The sequence below is a fragment of the Galeopterus variegatus genome, unplaced genomic scaffold, assembly GCF_000696425.1.
Source record: "Galeopterus variegatus unplaced genomic scaffold, G_variegatus-3.0.2 Scaffold308, whole genome shotgun sequence".
Lineage (NCBI taxonomy): Eukaryota > Metazoa > Chordata > Mammalia > Dermoptera > Cynocephalidae > Galeopterus > Galeopterus variegatus.
In genome coordinates this window covers 125,768-145,062 of record NW_007726419.1, presented here as the reverse complement: position 1 = coordinate 145,062, position 19,295 = coordinate 125,768, and the positions used below count along the sequence as shown (strand labels likewise).

The following is a 19,295-nucleotide window of genomic DNA, read 5'->3' as shown; positions in this document are numbered from 1 at the left end:
TGTGTGTGTGTGTTTATGTGTATACACTGTTTTATGCAACTACAGCATATGTATAATGCTGTAATGTAATTGCTGGTATATTTTAGATGCTCAGTGTGTGCTGAATCTATAACCTCCTACTCCCTTCTCAATCCCCATCTACTATTTTGCTAGAATATATTTCATAGGAACAAATGGCATAGTGATACCATCTCTGATATTCTCAAGAAAATAATTTCTTATTTCATAAAAGAAAACAAAAATTCTTTGATGCTTTGACATTCATTACACTAGTTCAGAATCAACTACAGATTTTTTAAATGTTAGTAAAATTGTTCTTCTGTCCAGAAAAATGTTTTACAGTATGGAGAAAACAGTAACCAAGAAGTTGGGAGTCTGGCTTCTAGGATTATTTCTGATACTTCTTTTAGTTTTAGGTAACTAATTCACCTATTTTTTCCTCCTTTATAAAATCAGAGGCTTGAAAACAGTGATCTCTAAGATCTCATCCATACCCACGAGTCTGTAGATTTCAACAAAAGGATATGATTAAATCGTAACGTGATGCAGTATGTTGCTCTTATACAGATTTCTGAACTCCAGTGAAGGTTTAATCCAAATTCTCTTGAAATATTTAGAAAAGATCAGGAGATTTAAGAGTGATGCAGTCCAGCGAATTGTTTTCCATTCTTTCTTGAAAACTTTTATTAGGTATTACCTCTGAGGCACACTATTATTTTTTCTGCTTATTTTATTCTGTCTCCAAATTTACATTTGGCACATATCACTTCCACCATTTCGAACACCTTCACCTCTTTAGCTTCTGACAAGTAGCATTTGGGACTTAGCTTTGTGCTGAGGTTATCTGTGGGGCTATGACCTGGGGATACCAAAATATACCCTCCAAGTCAGCCTAGTAAGTTGCTGTCAGTATTTTACCACTAATGTCTTTCCTTAGACATCTTCAGAAATACTTGTCTAACTTACACTTACGGTAAAATTCTTATATATCACCTAGGAGATGTAACACATTAACTACATGAACATAAAATGACAAATGATTTATTTGATTAAACTGCCCTCACCCATCTAAGCCAGAGCTCAGAAAGGTCTACATGCAGACCTCTAACACAGCAAGGACAAACATCAGAAACCCAGAAAGCATTTATACTGGGGGCTTGGGCAATAGTGTAGAATTGACAGATGTTACCACTTCACAGGTAAGTTTGGCCAATGTTATGGTTCTACCAAAAGCATTTCTGGAATGACCTGGCTAACACTATGAAACAGTGATAGACAAAGATATTTGTCCAAGAGTATGTCATGCTTCACAGCTGGCTTTTCTAAGAGCCTGTGTATTTATTTTGCAATGCTTCAGTGCTTTAAACTGTTTTTGAGCACTCTTTTGAAATTACCTATAAATTCTAGACTGTAATTTTATGAAGATATTTGGCATAGATATCAGAATAGTTAGCATATCCATCATGTTAGATTTTCTTTAATTGCTGAAATACAAACAACACTCCTCTAAGGGAAATTTTGGATACCAAATCTTGGGGTTAACCTGAGTGATTCATTTATTGGAATAGTAAACTTATATGAAAACAGCTATTAAAGAGATATCCCTAGGCTTCTGGTCAAGATGGTGGAGCAGACAGTTCCTAGCATCACTCTCTCCCACAAATCAACCAATTTGCAACTATTAAAAAGCAACAATAGGAGGCCCAAGAGCCATGCCAGAACAGGCAGGAGCTGTGTGCCAAGGGACCCCCAGCACAGGTCAGTCACCACTGCTTATAGAGGCCCGAGAGCTGCTGGGCCAACATGTCCTGAGTCAGGTGCAGCAGAACAGGCAGACACCATGGGACCCCCAGCCCAGGCCCATCCCTGCAGCCCAGGGAGGCCCAGGAGCCACCAGGCCTACATGCCTTGAGTCAGCCATGCCAGAACAGGCACATGCCATGGGACCCCCCGAGAGCTGCTGGGACAACATCAGGGTGGAACAAGTGGACCATGATACCCCCTGCCACAATGACTAAACACCAAAGGAAAGATACCAGAAATATGAAAAAATCAAGAAAGTACATCACCACCAAAGGAAAAGAATAACTCTCAAGCTCTAGATCCTATATGACAGGACACCCTTAAAAGGACAGACAAGGGGCTGGCCCAGTGGCGGACTGCTACAGTGCGCCACCTGGGAGCGCGGTGGCGCTCCCGCCGAGGGTTCGGATCCCACATACAGACCGGTTCCCACTCACTGGCTGAGCGAGGTGCGGGCGCAACACTGAGGGTTGCAATCCATTGCCGGACATGAAAAAAGACCAAAAAAAAAAAAAAATGACTGACAAGGAACTTCAAGCAACAATTCTAAGGAAACTAAATGTGATACAAGAAAACTCAGTTAGACAACACAAGAAAATGAGAAAAAATATACAGGACCTGAAAGAAGAAATGTACAAAGAAATCAATGCCCTGAAAAAGAATGTAGCAGAGCTTGTGCAGCTGGAGGATTCATTCAATGAAATAAAAAACACAACAGAGAGTCTAACTAGCAGGCTAGAATAAGAAGAAGAGAGAATTTCTGACCTTGAAGACAGGCTGGTTGAAGTAACACAGGCAGAAAAGAAAAGAGAATTTAAAAATTGAAGAAAATCTAAGAGAGAGAGAACAGACAGGCTTAAGCGCTCAAATATCCAAATCATGGGTATTCAGGAAGGGGAGGAAAAAGTAAATGGCATTGAAAACATATTCAAAGAAATATTAGCAGAAAACTTCCTCGATGTAAAGAAAGTCACAGATCTTCAGATTCAGAAGGCCCAAAGATCCCCAAATATATTCAACCCAAAAAGGTCCTGTCCAAGACAAGTTATAGTCAAACTGGCAAAACTCAAAGACAAAGAGAGAATCTTAAAAGATGCAAGAGAGAAGCAGCAAGTCCCCTCAAGGGAGCCCCAATCAGAATAACATCAGGCTTTTCATCAGAAACCCTAAAAGCCAGAAAAGAATGGGATGATATATTCAAAAAACTAAAGGACAAAAATTGTCAGCCAAGAGTATTTCACCCAGCAAGGCTATCTTTCTGAAATGAAGGACAAATAGAATATTTCTGAGAGAAACAAAAACTGCAGGAGCTCACTACCACACAACCAGCCTTACAAGAAATTTTCAAGGGAGTACTGGGTTTGATACCTGAAAAATGACCATCACTGCCATGAATACTCAAGGAAGAACAAAACCTACCAGTAAAACAAAAACGCTAACAATAAGAGAAAAAATAGTTTATCTACCACCCCAAGAATCCAACAAACACAGAAGACAAACAGAAAATCTGAAAGAAAGGAACAAAAGATACTTAAGACATCTAAACAAAAATCAACAAAATGCTAGGAGTAAATCAACACCTTTCAATACTAACTCTAAATATAAAATGATTAAATTCCCCAGTCAAAAGACACGGAGTGACTAATTGGATTAAAAAGATGGACCCAACAATATGCTGCCTTCAAGAGACTCCCCTCACCTGTAAGGATACACATAGACCAAGAGTGAAAGGATGGAAAAAGACATACCATGCAAATAGAAATGAAAAATGAGCTCGAGTAGCTACTCTTATGTCAGATAAAATAGACTTTAAACCAAAAACCGTAAAAAGAGATAAAGAAAGCCACTATATAATGATAAAAGGAACTATCCATCAAGAAGACATAACAATCATAAATACATATGCACCCAACATCAGAGCAGCCAGATTTATAAAGCAAACACTATTAGATCTAAAGAATGAGGTAGACACTAACACCGTAATAGCAGGGGACCTGAACAACCCTCTCTAAACATTGGACATATCATCTAAGCAAAAAATCAATAGACAAATGCAAGATCTAAACCATGCTTTAGACCAACTGGACTTAGCAGATATCTACAGAACATTCCATCCAACAACCTCAGAATATTCATTTTTCTCATCAGCACATGGAACATTCTCCAATATGGACCACATGTTAGGTCACAAATTCAAAAAAATTGGAATTATCCCATGTATTTTTTTCAGATCACAATGCATTAAAATTAGAAATCAATAACAAGGGCAGACCCAGTGGCTCACTCGGGATAGTGTGGCACTGGGAGTGTGGCAGTGCTCCGGCCGCAGGTTCGGATCCTATATAGGGATGGCAGGTCCGCTCACTGGCTGAGCGCGGTGCGGGCAACACAACGCCATGGGTTGTGATCCCCTTACCAGTCACAAAAAAAAAAAAAAAAGAAAAGAAAAGAAAAAGAAATCAATAACAAACAAAACTCTGGAAACTATACAAACACATGGAAGTTAAACAACATTCTACTTAATGACATATGGATCCAAGAAGAAATTGAGCAGGAAATCAAAAAATTTCTTGAAACTAATGAAAATAATGACACATCATACCAAATCCTGTGGAATACTGCAAAATCAGTACTAAGGGAAAAATTTATCTCATTAAATGCTTACTTCAGAAGAATGGAAAGATGGCAAATAAACAACCAAAGCTTCACCTTAAGGAACTAGAAAAACAAGAACAACTCAAACCCAAAGTTAGTAGATGGAAAGAAATAATGAAGATTAGACAGAACTAAACAAAATAGAAACCCAAAAAATGATACAAAAGATCAATGAAACAAAAAGTTGGTTTTTTGAAGAGATAAATAAAATTGGCATAACTTTAGCAAGGCCAGCTGAGAAAAGAAGACCCAAATAACAAAAATTAGAAGTGAAAAAGTGATATTACAATTGATACCTCTGAAATACAAGGAATCATTAGAGACTACTATAAACTATATGCAAACAAATTTGAAAATCTGGAGGAAATGGACACATACAAAATATCAAAACTGAGCCAAGAAGATATAGAAAATCTGAACAGACCAATAACAATAAAAGAGATTGAAACTGTTATCAGAAGGCTCCCAACAATGAAAAGCCCAGGACCGGATGGGTTCACCGCAGAGTCCTACCAAACTTTAAAGAGGAATTGATACCAATTCTCTACAAACTGTTCCAAAAGATTGAAACAGAGGCCATTCTCCTCGTATAACTTCGTATAATGTATGCTATACGAAGTTATTACGCCCTATCGATGCTTCCACTGTTGCATCCATGACGGTTCTTGGCACAGCAAGAGATCAAATTCTGAGGGGATAGATTGGCTGTGTATCGACCATTGGACTGAATCGCTATTCGGTCAGCTGCCACACCTGTTTCAAATAGAATATTGATTAATATTCAAATGGTATATGGTATTTCTAATAATTTACATAGTTCTTTTTGTTTGAACCCTAAACCAATCTTCAAAACTGTATATTATTTAAAAGTAAGGCCGAATGTCACTAACATATCTATATATTTAAGCCAGTTCAACAGTGTCATAATTTCAGTCATAAGTTTTGTCCTATTTTGGTATTGCTCCATTGTCTATTGATTTCAAAGACTTTTCTATTTCTTTGTTCCTTTCATGTTCTATAAACTTCTGAACTTTTCATTCAGAAATGTGTCAAGTGGAACTCCTTAAGGGCAAGAGCCATATTAGCTATATTTATATCTCCTGCACCCAGAACAGTGTTTGCACGTAGTCATGGACAACACAATTAAAGCCATTTATGATAAGCCCACTGCCAATATTATCCTGAATGGGGAAAAGCTGACATGAAAGCTTTTCCCTCAGTACAGGAATTAGACAAGGATGCCCACTCTCACCACTCCTATTCAACATAGTGTTGGAAGTACTAGCCAGAGCAATCAGAGAAGAGAAGGAAATACAAAGCATCCAGATTGGAAAAGATGTCAGGCACAGAAAGAGAAATACCACAGGTTCTCACTTATTTGTGGGAGCTAAAAATAAATAAAGATATAAATATACAAATAAAGGGTGGGGGAAGAAAGAGGACACAACAATCACAACAATTCCTTGAACTTGTTAAGACAAGTGAACAGATATGACATAGTAGGGAGGGAGGGTAAAGAGGGACAGGTAAAGGGACATGAAAATGTACAATGTATGTTGAGAAGTTAAGATAAAACAATTTTTTTTTAAAGATATTCCTTACACTTCTGGAATAAAAGTGGCATTAGTTTGGATGCTACTGTTATTAAAAGAACAGTTATATAACTTCAGAGTCAGAACCTAGATATTTACTTATATTTATTTAAAATAAGATAAAACCCATTTGATGCATTATTTAGTTCTAAAGTCATACTTTCCATCAAATTAGTTGAATAACTTAGTATATTTTTGCAAACCTTATAAAGAGAAAAGAATATAAGGATTATGTGTGTGTGCCTATGTGTGTATTAGGATTACAGATAATAATACAGATGAGGAACCTTAACACTCTTTTTATTATCTGGCCTTAACTCTCAAAAGACGAAAGAACTTGGCAACTTTATTTTGTTGCTCTTTTGCTTCACTCTCTGTTTAAAATTAGGTCCTAAAAATAATTTTTATACTAAAAATAAATTTTTAAATTTTTATGTGACCTTCAGGTTGTTTTACCTGGTCAGAATAAGACTTTATTTTAATTTACCATATATTAATATTTAAAAACTACAATTTAAAAAACATTTTAATTACATTTTCAGACTCTAGAGTCTCAGGAGGAGTTTATAAGGAAATAATTTAAATAACTTTATTACTTGCAGTAGAAAATGCCCAGGATGCAGCACAATTTTTTTGATCCAATGGACCATGAGTCCATTCAGGCCACTTATAAGAAGCAACGAAAAACTCTGGAAGATCAGTTGTTGCAGGTAAAGAAGCCTAAAGAGGGAAGAGAGGCACCTGTGTCAGATTTTCTCAAATGTGTTTCAATAGCCATCATAAAAATGTCATGTCCTTTTATAAAGTTTATGATTATTTTTTAATTATTTTGCACATTTAAGTTACTAAATGAAGTATAGTTATGTAACATTTCTATTTCACTCTATGTTTAAAAATGTCAATTCAGTGTGGGGAATCAAAACATAATACAAAATAAGAACAATACATAGAATGCTTTTTTTTTTTTTGTTTAGATTTGATTTAAAGAACTAGCATCACCTCATAAGAAAATTATTAAATCTTGAGTTTCATTATTAAAAACATTGCTATTTGGATGATGGAAGAAAGATGCCAAAAACGTTAAGATCTCTGTAGAATGCATGCATGGTAACTTGAAGGGTGGTATCATAGAAAGCCAGGTGATTTGGAGTTCTGAGACATTAGATGGCCCACATTGCAGAGCTTCAGGGTTGGAGAAGAATAAATTTATTGCTCTAAGTAAATAGTTTCAGAGATATAGACTTACTCTCCAAAGCTGTCTTTCTAACTGGAACAGATATGCACATATCTTATACATTAACTCATATCTTCCAAGTGTATTATTATTGACCTATCAGTATGTTTTAAAGCACTTATAATATTCTTGCCTCAAGTTTCCATCTTATACATTAACTCATATCTTCCAAGTGTATTATTATTATTGACCTATCAGTATGTTTTAAAGCACTTATAATATTCTTGCCTCAAGTTTCCAAAAAATATAAGTGGAGTGTCAATTGTTATTGTAATTTATCACTTTAAAATCCCCATTTAATAACACAGCTAGAATATTTCCTTCTCTGTCAAAGCAATAAAGATACAACTGTCACTTCAAATACATTTTAGCAGGTTTGAGCTATTTAGAGTTTGACCTCCACATTTGAAAGTCTACCAGAGTACTTGGCTCATCAGAGATACTCAATAAATATTTGATAATAATAATGAGATACATATTTATCAGGTAGATTTCATCTCTTAAAAATGTTTTCCCTTGTAGGCACATTAAATTAAATTATATTACCAGCATGCGTTTTTTACTTTTATGACTTATTTTTTAAAAGTGAAAAATATGAATGGCTAATCCTTCTCAATAAGATAAAGCAATAGAGAAACAACAAACAAAATGACATTTTTATTGAAAACATATTTATCAACTTACTAAGCCAGATCAATTCATGAAGCTCATTTATTGGATTTTTCAAGTTATTACCATTTAATATTGCTTTTCCTGAAAATGAGCCCCTGTGGATAGAGGCCCAGCAGGCACATACTACCTTGCAAATTTATCTGCTTCAGGATATCATATAATCTGATATAATAAACACATTGAAAATTCCATATCCTATTATTCCAAATTACTGTATTCCCTTGTAAAGTAAGTGTGCTTTATAGAGCTTATAAGTAACAGTAAGCATCACAGAATAACAGCTTTTAGGAATTGATAGTAGAAGTTTGGCTTTAATGAATGATACACTTATTTTTATTTATTTATTTATTGCCAAAGGATAGCTTAATAAAGCAAAAAAGTCAAGAGGATCAGCTGAGAGTGACAAATTCCAAATGACAGTGGCTTAAATAAGATAGAAACTTATACATAAGAAAGATTTATACTATTCCGCATGGGCATTTTTGATTTTTTTAATTGTAATGTTGAAAAAATTTCAATTGTAATCTAATATTTCCAAATCATTTTTAGCCAAATGTGAGGTTAAATTTGAACAGTCTCCCTGCTGCAGTCTTTCCATTTAGAAACTAGAAATTAAAGATATTTTAGACAAATATGAGAATTAAATGCAATGATAAACAGTGGAAAATTTTTTACAACTTCTGCATTTAATTGAATTAAAATCTTTGAAGGAATAATGGAAATATAATCACAGAGCAGCTAGAGCCAAACAAGAACCCCAGAACAAATTCCTGAGATGTTCACTATTGATGTTCTCAAGAACCTCAGAACAAATTCCTACCACTCTAGCTATTGAGTCTATATCTACCCAATATCCACTATGTGAATCATCCCCTGTCTCTAGTTGCACTTTCCCATCACTTAAATTTGGATAATCAGAGTGACCTAAGAATCAAATAAAGCAACAGAGAATATAAATATGTTCTGATCTTCACAATCTAAGGTCAGTGGCCATGAATACTGAGAAATTTCTTCTGATCTATTTGATATTGGGGAGAAAAAGGCTAATTTTCTGGTTGCTAATGGCTAAATGAATTTTTCATCTTCAACAATATTGCCTTCATGCCTTAACTTTTTAAGATTTAATCTGTGATATTTCTCTAATTTCTAATTGTAATTTTTTAATGATCTACTTAATTGTGAATATCAATATTCAATGATCACACTATGGCAAGTAGTGCCAGTTCTTCCCCATTCCTCTCCTTTCTTCACAGAAATAGAATTTTATCTCAGCACATGCAGAATCAGAAAAGTGACAATTTCCATCCCCCTCAGCTGCTATTATTAAGTTCTGGCCTATGGGATGTAAGAAAAGGTGTCATTTGGCAGCTTCTGAGAACTTTCCTTAAGAGACAGCTGGAACTTGACTCTTACTCCTTTTCCTCGGCCTTTTATCTTTTCCTGCTGGCAGAAGTTTGTTCTTTATAGATGAACATATAGTAGTCTTCTCAAACCATTATATGACCTTGGATTAAAAGCCTGGGCAATGGAGCAACAACGAGAATGTACTGTGGCTATCCAGCCCCATAGAGTGCAATTCCAGCACCAAGGCCACCCGCCTCCAGATTTGCTAGTGAGAGATCAATTTCTATCTTACTTAAGCCACTGTCATTTTGGATTTTTGTCACTCAGGTGAGCCTAATAATAACTATACAGTACACATAATTGTCATTAAACTTGCTAGGTCAATGCTATATTTCATTGAACCCAAAACATCATTAAATGTAAGAAAACATCCCCATTGAAGAGGTGTTAAAAAGTGAAGAAAATGTACGTCTGCATTATGGATGAACTATGATATTTTCTAAAATGAGTTCCTTTGAATCTCGTTCTGAGGAATTTTAAAAGGTTAATTACAAAAGAAGGAGTTTGTTAATCGAATAGTTCTAAGAAACACTGGTATTGAAAATTAAATAGATTTTTGTCTTCACTGCAATATTTTTTATAAACTATTAATATATGTGAGACTCTAAAAAGTGGAAATAATGTTCATGATTTTAAATGTTTACGATTTGGCCCAATAAAAAATATTTTATTTTATTTTATTTTCTATTATTTTTATGGTCAAGCAGATCAAAGGACTAGTGTTTCATGGAACATACTTTGGGAAGAACCACAGTATGGACAAGACAGACCCAGATGTGGGGAAGCCAGAGAGTAGGTGCCTGTTACATCAACACACAAGTCACTTCCAGAATCTGCTTTTTAACAGCCCAAAATATTTGTTCGTATAGAAGAAAAAAATTAATTTTCACATTTCTTTTTGAAGATTTGTCCTGTGGTGATCAATTCAGTCCCACTGTGTTCAAGTCATGTTCAATTACATCACAGTGATAAGCATCAGACTATGACTTGTACAGAAAAATAAAATTGAAAGCCCCAAAAATGATTTGAGAGATAAGACTTTCATTCCGCCATAAGTGTAGGTGAATAAGGAGTGAGGCCAGGTGTATATTTTCTAAAGTTTACTGAAAGGTCTGGGGGTCCATTCTGAGAAAGAGGTAAGAAAGAAAGAGACTTGAGGAGACATAAGTAAATGTTCCGATGCTCTTTGAATTTTAAAATTCTTCATTCAGTTATAGTCAGAACAGCTAGCATCCTATTCCATCCTTGGCTTTTTCTGTACATGGATCAGAAGATTGTGACATGAGCTAAGGGAAATATATACTTAAACTGGACTCCACCATGACATCTGGCCATGCCTCTCTTCTGCAGCACCAGCAGCACTTACAGTATTTGGAGGCTTTATATTCATGTATGTGGGAGCTTAACATAAATTTTATGGGGGAAAAAATGGTCATTTTTGCTCAATATTCTATAAAGTATATAACTATATAACTGTGTTTTTCACTTTTATATTCAATGTTTCAGTTTCTACAGAGGCTTCTGTTTACACTGGTGGCATATGTTATTAAAATCAAGTAGAATATGTTCATTCAGACAGGGTTATTCCTAAACAAATGAAAAATTTCCATAACTTATCAGTGGTAAAAACTAAACCTGGAAATATTCACTTTTAATTTCTCCAAAGGTATTTCTCATGCCTCAGTTCTTGCTATGATTGGAATATATTTTGGAAAGGAAAAAACAAGTTCCTCCTTTTGCAACTCATGACTAATGAAATAAATCCAGTCAATCAACTGCTATGTGTTATTTAGACAATGATAAAATATCCAGATAATTAAATGAATTTATTTCTCACCTCAAAAATCAGTAACTTTAAAAATTATTAATGATACATAAAATATTATTTTGCTTTAACTTTCAACAAATCATAGAAAATTTTTGACATTGTTTTTCTTTGTTTGTTACCCAACTAAATCTACCTTTGACTAAGAAAAGATGTTGTGCTAGTTAACTATGAGGTTGACTCAAAAACTTTTAGAACATTTTTATCTACATCAATCTGATACCATATAATATAGTATAAGTTTTAAATGTTATGCCAATCTTTTAAAATTTTTAATAGTTTCCAAATAGTTCCACCTTAGATGTAATACTTATCTGTAATAGCTTTGGTAACCTAATTATTCTTCCTGGGGAATAAAGAACAATAAAAACAAAACTACTAAAAAAAAATTTCAACTGAGCCAAGTATAAAAATGAACTGTTAATTTCCACAATTCTGTGTGAAAATAGTATGTTTCATTCAAAATATTTGCAATATTTACAATAAGATACAACACACTGAAACATCTTGGAGATATCCCCCAAATTCAAAAACACTTGATCATTATGTCTGGAAAAACAATCAGCTACAGAGCTGATTTGATTTTATTTGATTTGATATGACTTGATTTGACAAAAGAACATAGTTGAAGAATTTTCAGGTTCACCAGAAATGTGTAAACTCTATCAGGGCCAATAAGCCCAGGGTTACACTTTCCTTTACAAAATAAAGTGCTCCAAATGATGAAGGTTTGAATATTTTAGTTCTTACAGAATTGGCCTGTTTCAGAACCCTGCTATTCTCCCAAAAATGATACAGGGAGAACAAACAACTTTATATATTATATTAAAACATTTCTTTAATGCTTCACTATATAGTAAGTTCTGTGTGAAGCACTTCTCATCCAGCTTTTCATGGAACTCATATGACCTCCTGAGCTAGATACTACAGCTATCACCATTTAACAGAGGAGGAGACAGAGGCCACTATGTAGAAGCCAGACTGAGACCCAAGTAACAGGCTGCAGAGCTCAGGTCCATCCCAGTGTATGGAATGGGACCACATGGATGAACACACTGGACTATGCATGCCTTTTTTTTAAATTTATTTTTATTATTATTTTTACTTGACACATAATAGTTATACATATTTATGGGGTGGGGTATAGTATGATGTTTCTGTACACATATATAATGTGCAATGATCAAATTAAGGTAATTAGCATATCCATCACCTCAAACATTGCTTTGTGTTGGAAGCATTCAAAATCCTCTCTTCTAGCTATCTGAAATTATACAATAAATTGTTTTTAGTTGTAATCTCGCTACAGTGCTAAAGAACACTAGACCTTATTCTTTCTTTCTAGCTATAATTTTGTGTCCATTCCCTTCTCCCCTACTTTTCCTAACCTCTAGTAACCACTATTCTACTCTCTACTTCTATGAGACCAACTTATTTAGTTTCCACATGTTTGAGAAAATGCCTTTTTTTCCCAAGGTTATGAAATTATTTATTGTCAGAATCTACAGTGCTAAAGAACACTAGACCTTATTCTTTCTTTCTAGCTATAATTTTGTGTCCATTCCCTTCTCCCCTACTTTTCCTAGCCTCTAGTAACCACTATTCTACTCTCTACTTCTATGAGACCAACTTATTTATTTTCCACATGTTTGAGAAAATGCCTTTTTTTCCCAAGGTTATGAAATTATTTATTGTCAGAACTAAATAGACTCATCTTCTGATCTAATGATTCCACAACATCTTCAATAGTTTAAATAAGGAGACTCTATTCACATTCACAGAACAATTGAAATAATTGTCTATAAATTTAGGAGGAAGACAGAGAGAAGGCTTAGTAGAAGCCAGAGGAGTTTTCATAGAAGAATTTCCTTAGGTGGACCTGAGCGGGCAGGAATGTCATGATCAGAGGAAAGGGATGACATGAGTTTGACTACATCAGACACAATTACAGAGTAATGGAATATAGGTTAGAAAGTTATGCTATGGCCATATTACAAAGAACCCACGAGTTTGGCAAAGAGCTTGGCAAATTTCCTACACAAAGATAATGTGGAAATTTATAAGTATCAATTTTCACCCAATCATCAGACACAATTACAGAGTAATGGAATATAGGTTAGAAAGTTATGCTATGGCCATATTACAAAGAACCCACGAGTTTGGCAAAGGGCTTGGCAAATTTCCTACACAAAGATAATGTGGAAATTTATAAGTATCAATTTTCACCCAATTTGTCTCTGTATTTCTACGGTGATTTTTATATACTTCTTTTATGATGAAACAGCCCTTTTAATTCATTTTTCTTCCATTTCTAAATGTATTTGTCGTTCCAATAAGTTTGGAGCTTCCTGATGATGGAGATCATATCTCTCACATCTTGCTTGTCCAGTGCCTGGCACGGGCTAATCGCTTAAGTGGTTCTTTAATGAGTGAGTAGGCATTAAGGTATTGGAGGTTTGAGTGGCAGGCTGCCGTGATAAAGTAGTGTGTGTAGATTCATCTGTTGGGTTTCCATAGGATGCAGTGAGTGTGGTGCGGGGAGGCAAAAAGGAAAAGCCCAGAGGTGAAAAGAGGCAGACACAGTAATCCAAGCAGATGTGTGAGGTACCTGGACAGGCATGGCAAGGAGCCATGCATTTGGGAGGAGAACATGTCTTTCATCTTGACTTCAACTGTGATGTTTCTGCGGGTTCAAAAGGACCTCATTCAATGACAGTTTTGCATACAGTCGTAATAATTGGTCACCTCTATTGTTTTCTTTCTGACACACTGAGGAAGGTCGATTTTCCCCAGAGTAGACTTCTGCTCCCTCCAGCACTTTTATTTCAATATTTTAGCTTAAGTCAATATTCCCAAAGTGTGTTCTGTGGAACCTAAATCCTGGGGAATATTAATAATCATTATAAACCAAAAAAAGAAAGAAAAAGATTCCCCAATTTTGTGAATTTAGGAAACAATGGGTAAGAAATGACATTAATAGAATTAGGGTTCTCAGTGTCTTCAATATGCTAATGAATTCTGTGAATCTTGAGAAGGAGGATATAATGTGTCATTTCACAAGTTTGTTTGTCCATAGACGAGACACTTGCAGATCTGCAAGTTCTGAGCTGCCCCAGGAAGTCTAGCTCAAAGTTCAAGTGGAGGCTGCAATCCATCCTTTGCTGTGTTTTCCAAGCCCTTTGCTTTGGCACAGCACTGTTTCTGTCCAGATAGTTTATTTTCCTAATTCTCTCAAAGGAACCTTCTGTCTGTCAAGCCTTGTGCCCCCAGAACTGCATCCGCCCACAGGGAGCACTCTTCTCTAATTCTCACCAAGTTGCTGCATGGTCTGGGTCTGGGTAGGGCTTCTCAGCCTTTTTTCTTTCTTTTCTTTTATTTCTCACTTGCTCTGCTTGTACCCAGGGGAAAAAATAAGTTTATGTTTCCTTTTGTCTGACCTCACTTAGGATTGCCATTCAGAAGCCCCCCCCTCAAAATACCCAAGTTACCTTTTTTCAATCCCACACTATCAACATATTTCTATTTGTCATTGTATAATCACGCACTGAAAAAATTTGTTTGGGTTGACCTGATTTTTACAGATTAAACAGATTTTTCACATTTATATGATCATGGAACTCTTTGTGAACACCTTTGATATTCCTCTAACTCATGTTCGGTAGACACACTATGGGAACAGTGATTTAAACTAAGGAAAAAAGCCAAGAAACCATCTAGGGAAGAGAAGAGCTTTTTCAAGAATCTGAGATGACTCATGGCTCATCTTTCCTACCCAGGGAAAATAATTTAACGAATCCCAACTTTCATCCAAGGAAAATGAGATATTTTGGGGTGGGAGTGCAGTAAAGTTTCTCAGCATTCCTAAAGTTTTACCACTGTTGTCACTGTCTACCCTAACATACATATATTCCATCATATGTTAAAAATGGCTTTAAAAAAGTTGGAAAAAGTGGGGAAAGTCAGTTAGCCAGAAGCATACCTACATAAAAAAGAATTAATGTTCAGTGTACATGGTCATGTTTAATATCATGCACATTTTGGGGGTATTTTCTGTGTAATCACCAGGCTAAAAGCTAACCCTTTTATTATTTTAGCTCTTCCTATAGCTACCAGTTCAATTCAATTCATATTGACCTCAGGTTCTTCCTAGAAATACTTGTTATATTTCTGATTCTCTTCTACCTGAGCAGATATTAAGACAACTGCAACACCCAGAAACTTAGTCCTCAAGCTGCTGTGCCCTAGAAATGAGATGTTATTTCCTTGCCTTACATCATAAGTGGATAATGGAACTCTTACAGATCCAGCAAAATTTTCTTTATTGCTTTCCTGGAATTACTTGGCAATTCCAGGAACTGCAACTGTATTACATTAATTCATAGCAGTAAGTAATTTAAATTCTCCCAAAGTACTAACGTTAAGATTTTTCATTTGAATATCATCACAATGACTTTTATGCAAACAAATCCCCAGGAGCCAATAAATGATTTCCTTTTTGATGCTATGGTGAGTGGCAATTTGAGGGGGAGAAGAAGTACCTCATTTTCTCTAGAATATAAAACATTTCAAGCTGCAAAAAATTAAAGTGTAAAAAGGAAATGTCAGAAATAATCCCAAGGATATGTATATTGACACCCAAATCAGTGTTTGGCCTACTGTGGCCCTCAATGAAAGCAAGTAAAAGGGCAAAACTTACAAAGGACTATCTTTTCTTAAACAACGCTGACTATTTTTCCCGCCTAGCTGTGTGAGGACAAACATGAAAAAGAAAACAACCAGGAAAAAAAAAAATGACTTTTTCAGCTTATCATACAGTTAGGTCACTGAAAACCATGAATTTGAACCACATCTCTAAAAATTTGCATCTTATTGATTGAAGGAAAGATCCAAAAATATACCTAATCTGAGCATTTCAGGAAATTAGATCTGATTAAGAGATTAAAAGGCTTTTTGCTACTTCGAATCAGAATTGGCCACAGTAAACTGATTCTATTGGAACTCTAGGGACTTTGCAGGGGAGAGTTGATCTTTTTAGTTGATCTTTAGTTGGCTCTGCAATTTAAGTAATTCTGTGGTGTCTTTGAATCCCTCTTAACCTCAGTGTGACTTAACCTCTCTCAATCTCAATTTGCTTGATTTACAGATATAATCACAGTTTGTGGTAATTGGCATGCAGCCAATATGGATCTGGCCATCACATCTTAGGCACATGTAGTGACAATTTGCTTTGTACCCCATGAATATTCATAATAAATAAATAAATAAATAAGTAAATAAATAAATAAATAATGTGGATAACAATAGTACCCACTACATCAAACTGCTGTAGGAATTAAATGAGATAATGTATGAAAGTGCTTAATAGCTTAACATCACTACTCAATCAATGTCAGTTATTATCATCTTCTCCGATACTACTTATAATTTAGCAGGCCCTACTATTGCAATTTGAACTAGAACAATATCTCAGGTGATTAAATCTCTGGAAAGCAAAACACACCAAACATTCAATGAGAAACCTGATGGTTTACAACTCATCCAACAACAAACAACAGCCCTGCTTAAGATGCTGAGAGCTTCCAGGCAGCGAGGGCCTGTTGTCTTCATCTTGGAGTAGAGAGGATACACTTCAGCAGCCTGGAAGCCCTGCTCTACCCTGGGCATTAATAACAGGCCTTGAGTACAATCAAATCTCAACTGGAAAGTATACATGTCAGGGAAACACCCCACAGTGGGTAAAAATAGTTCCGTGAGTTAGAGATTTGTGATAACTAGAGAGGTAGTTATACAAGATAACTATTATCAGATGATAATACCTCTTAAAAATAAAAGGGAAAACCAATACAATAGTACAAAATATAGGCATGTTAGGTAATTTGAGGCAATTTCACAAAGGAGTTTGCTAGGTTATCAGGCAAAATTCAAACGTATTTTAGTGGACATTTTGAGGATTTTTGAGGACAAACATTTACTAATCATCAGAGCATTCATGTCTGAATTTACCAGCATTTATTTCATTCTTTTGTGATAATGAATATTCCAAAAGCATCAAAGCAGAGTTTTGATGAATTCACAAAATAACTGTATTTTGTTAAAAAAGAAAAAACATTGGCACACTGAACAACCAATAATCAAAATCTGTGTTTCTGTGAAATCATTAGCAATGTTAAAGAATACTCAATCACTCTTTAAAGGAGACTATGTCTAATTGGTAATAGTGAAACTTCTATGCACACATGAAAATTTTGAGGAATGTAACAACCATTTTAGGAAAAGATTTTTGTATTTATATGACAAAATTATTACTGAAAGCTCAAAAATTATTTTAGTGATTCAAAATTTCTTTAAGTGCACATATGAACACACCTACACAAACATATGCACATATGCAAATCCGAAAGAACACTTACTGTTATTTCATTCATACTCAGAAGCATGGAGCTAGGTGGCAAGGTGCCCAGGCGAAATTTGAAACCATCTTCTAAAGTCATTCCCCAAAATTGGCTGTAGTTCTCTGCTGTCCATCTGCCTTACAATGAAAGAGAAAAAATACATATAGGTTATGTGATGTCACTTTTATAAATACATGTTCATTTATATTTCTGAAAGTATACAACAGCAAATTTCACAAAATGAAAACTATATATTACTGCAGTCTAGATATTCTCCATCTAAACAATGCATTGTTGATTATTCTAATAATCAAGCACATGAGATGCCCCTCCTAAATTTGGTCCATTTTATTTATTTTAATGACTCATATGAGAAACCTAAGGCCATTATCAACATAGAGTAAAACTAAGAATATAAAATCTTTATATACTGCTAAAGGGATTAAGTGGTAATAAAGCCAATATATGCAGTTTCCTTTAAATAACCATTAAATATATTTTTAAAAGAAGTTTGAATATACAGAAATATACTATTACATTAAATAGGGTAGTCTGTTTCTTTCTTTTTAGTTTACATTTGAAAAGAAGTTGGTCAGGTAAAAAGAATTATACATGAAAAATCAAGGACAAAATAGTTATATTTTAAATAAAAAATAGTGCTAATTAGATATTGAAATGTTTTGTTTTTCCTGTATTAAAATGAGTCAATTTGTGTTGTGTTCAATAACATTAATTATTAATAATATAAAATTCATTTATGTAAAATTAGGTAATAAAAAGAACATATTTTTCAAGAGAAATATTTTGTGCTCTTAGAAATAGAACTTTCTAGCAAATCGATGACCTGAAAAAAAAAAAATGTAGCAGAACTTGCCGAACTGAAGAAGTTATTCAATGAAATAAAAAACACAATGAAGAGTTTAACCAGCAGGATAGCAGAAGTTGAAGAGAGAACCTCTGAACTTGAAGATGGACTGATTGAAATAACACAAGCAGACAAGAAAAAAGAAAAAAGAATCAAAGATATTGAAGAAAATCTGAGAGGGACATTAGACAACATTAGGCGCTCAAATATCCAAGTCATGGGTATTCCAGAAGGGGAGGAAAAAGGAGAACGTATTGAAAACATATTCAACAAAATAGGGGTGGAAAACTTTCTAGGCATAGGAAAAATCACAGATCTTCAGATCCAGGAAGCTCAATGATCTCCAAACGTATTCAAGCCAAAAAGGTCTTCTCCAAAACATGTTATAGTCAAATTGGCAAAACTCAATGACAAAGAGAGAATCTTAAAAGCTGAAAGAGAGAAGCATCAAATCACCTATAAGGGAGCCCCAATCAGGCTAACATCAGACTTTTCATCACAAACCCTAAAAGCTAGAAAGGAATGGGATGATATATTCAAAATACTAAAAGACAAAGATTGCCAGCCAAGAATACTCTACCCTGCAAGGCTGTCCTTCCGAAATGAAGGGCAAATAGTATATTTCTCAGACAAACAAAAACTGCGGGAGTTCACCACAACATGATCACCCTTACAAGAAATTCTCAAGGGAGTACTGGAATTGGTTCCTTAAAAATAACTACCATTGTCATAAAAACCCAAGTAAAATCAAAACCCAATAGTATAATAAAAATGACAATCATGAAAAGAAAACAAACAAACAAACAAAAACAATATCTACAACCTAAGGAACCAACAAACACAGAAAACAAAC

The 19,295-nt window shown here is 34.8% G+C and overlaps 1 protein-coding gene across 1 annotated transcript in view; it reads right to left on the bottom strand.

The window, feature by feature from the left end:
• Positions 1–19,295, bottom strand: part of TINAG (tubulointerstitial nephritis antigen) — a 121,525-nt gene that overhangs the window by 56,020 nt on the left and 46,210 nt on the right. The window contains exons 4-6 of the mRNA XM_008567293.1: positions 17,596–17,710; positions 6,647–6,770; positions 5,085–5,211 (exon numbers count right to left, since the gene is read on the bottom strand). Of these exons, the coding sequence (XP_008565515.1) occupies positions 5,085–5,211; positions 6,647–6,770; positions 17,596–17,710 (366 nt within the window). The remainder of the gene's footprint in view (positions 1–5,084; positions 5,212–6,646; positions 6,771–17,595; positions 17,711–19,295) is intronic.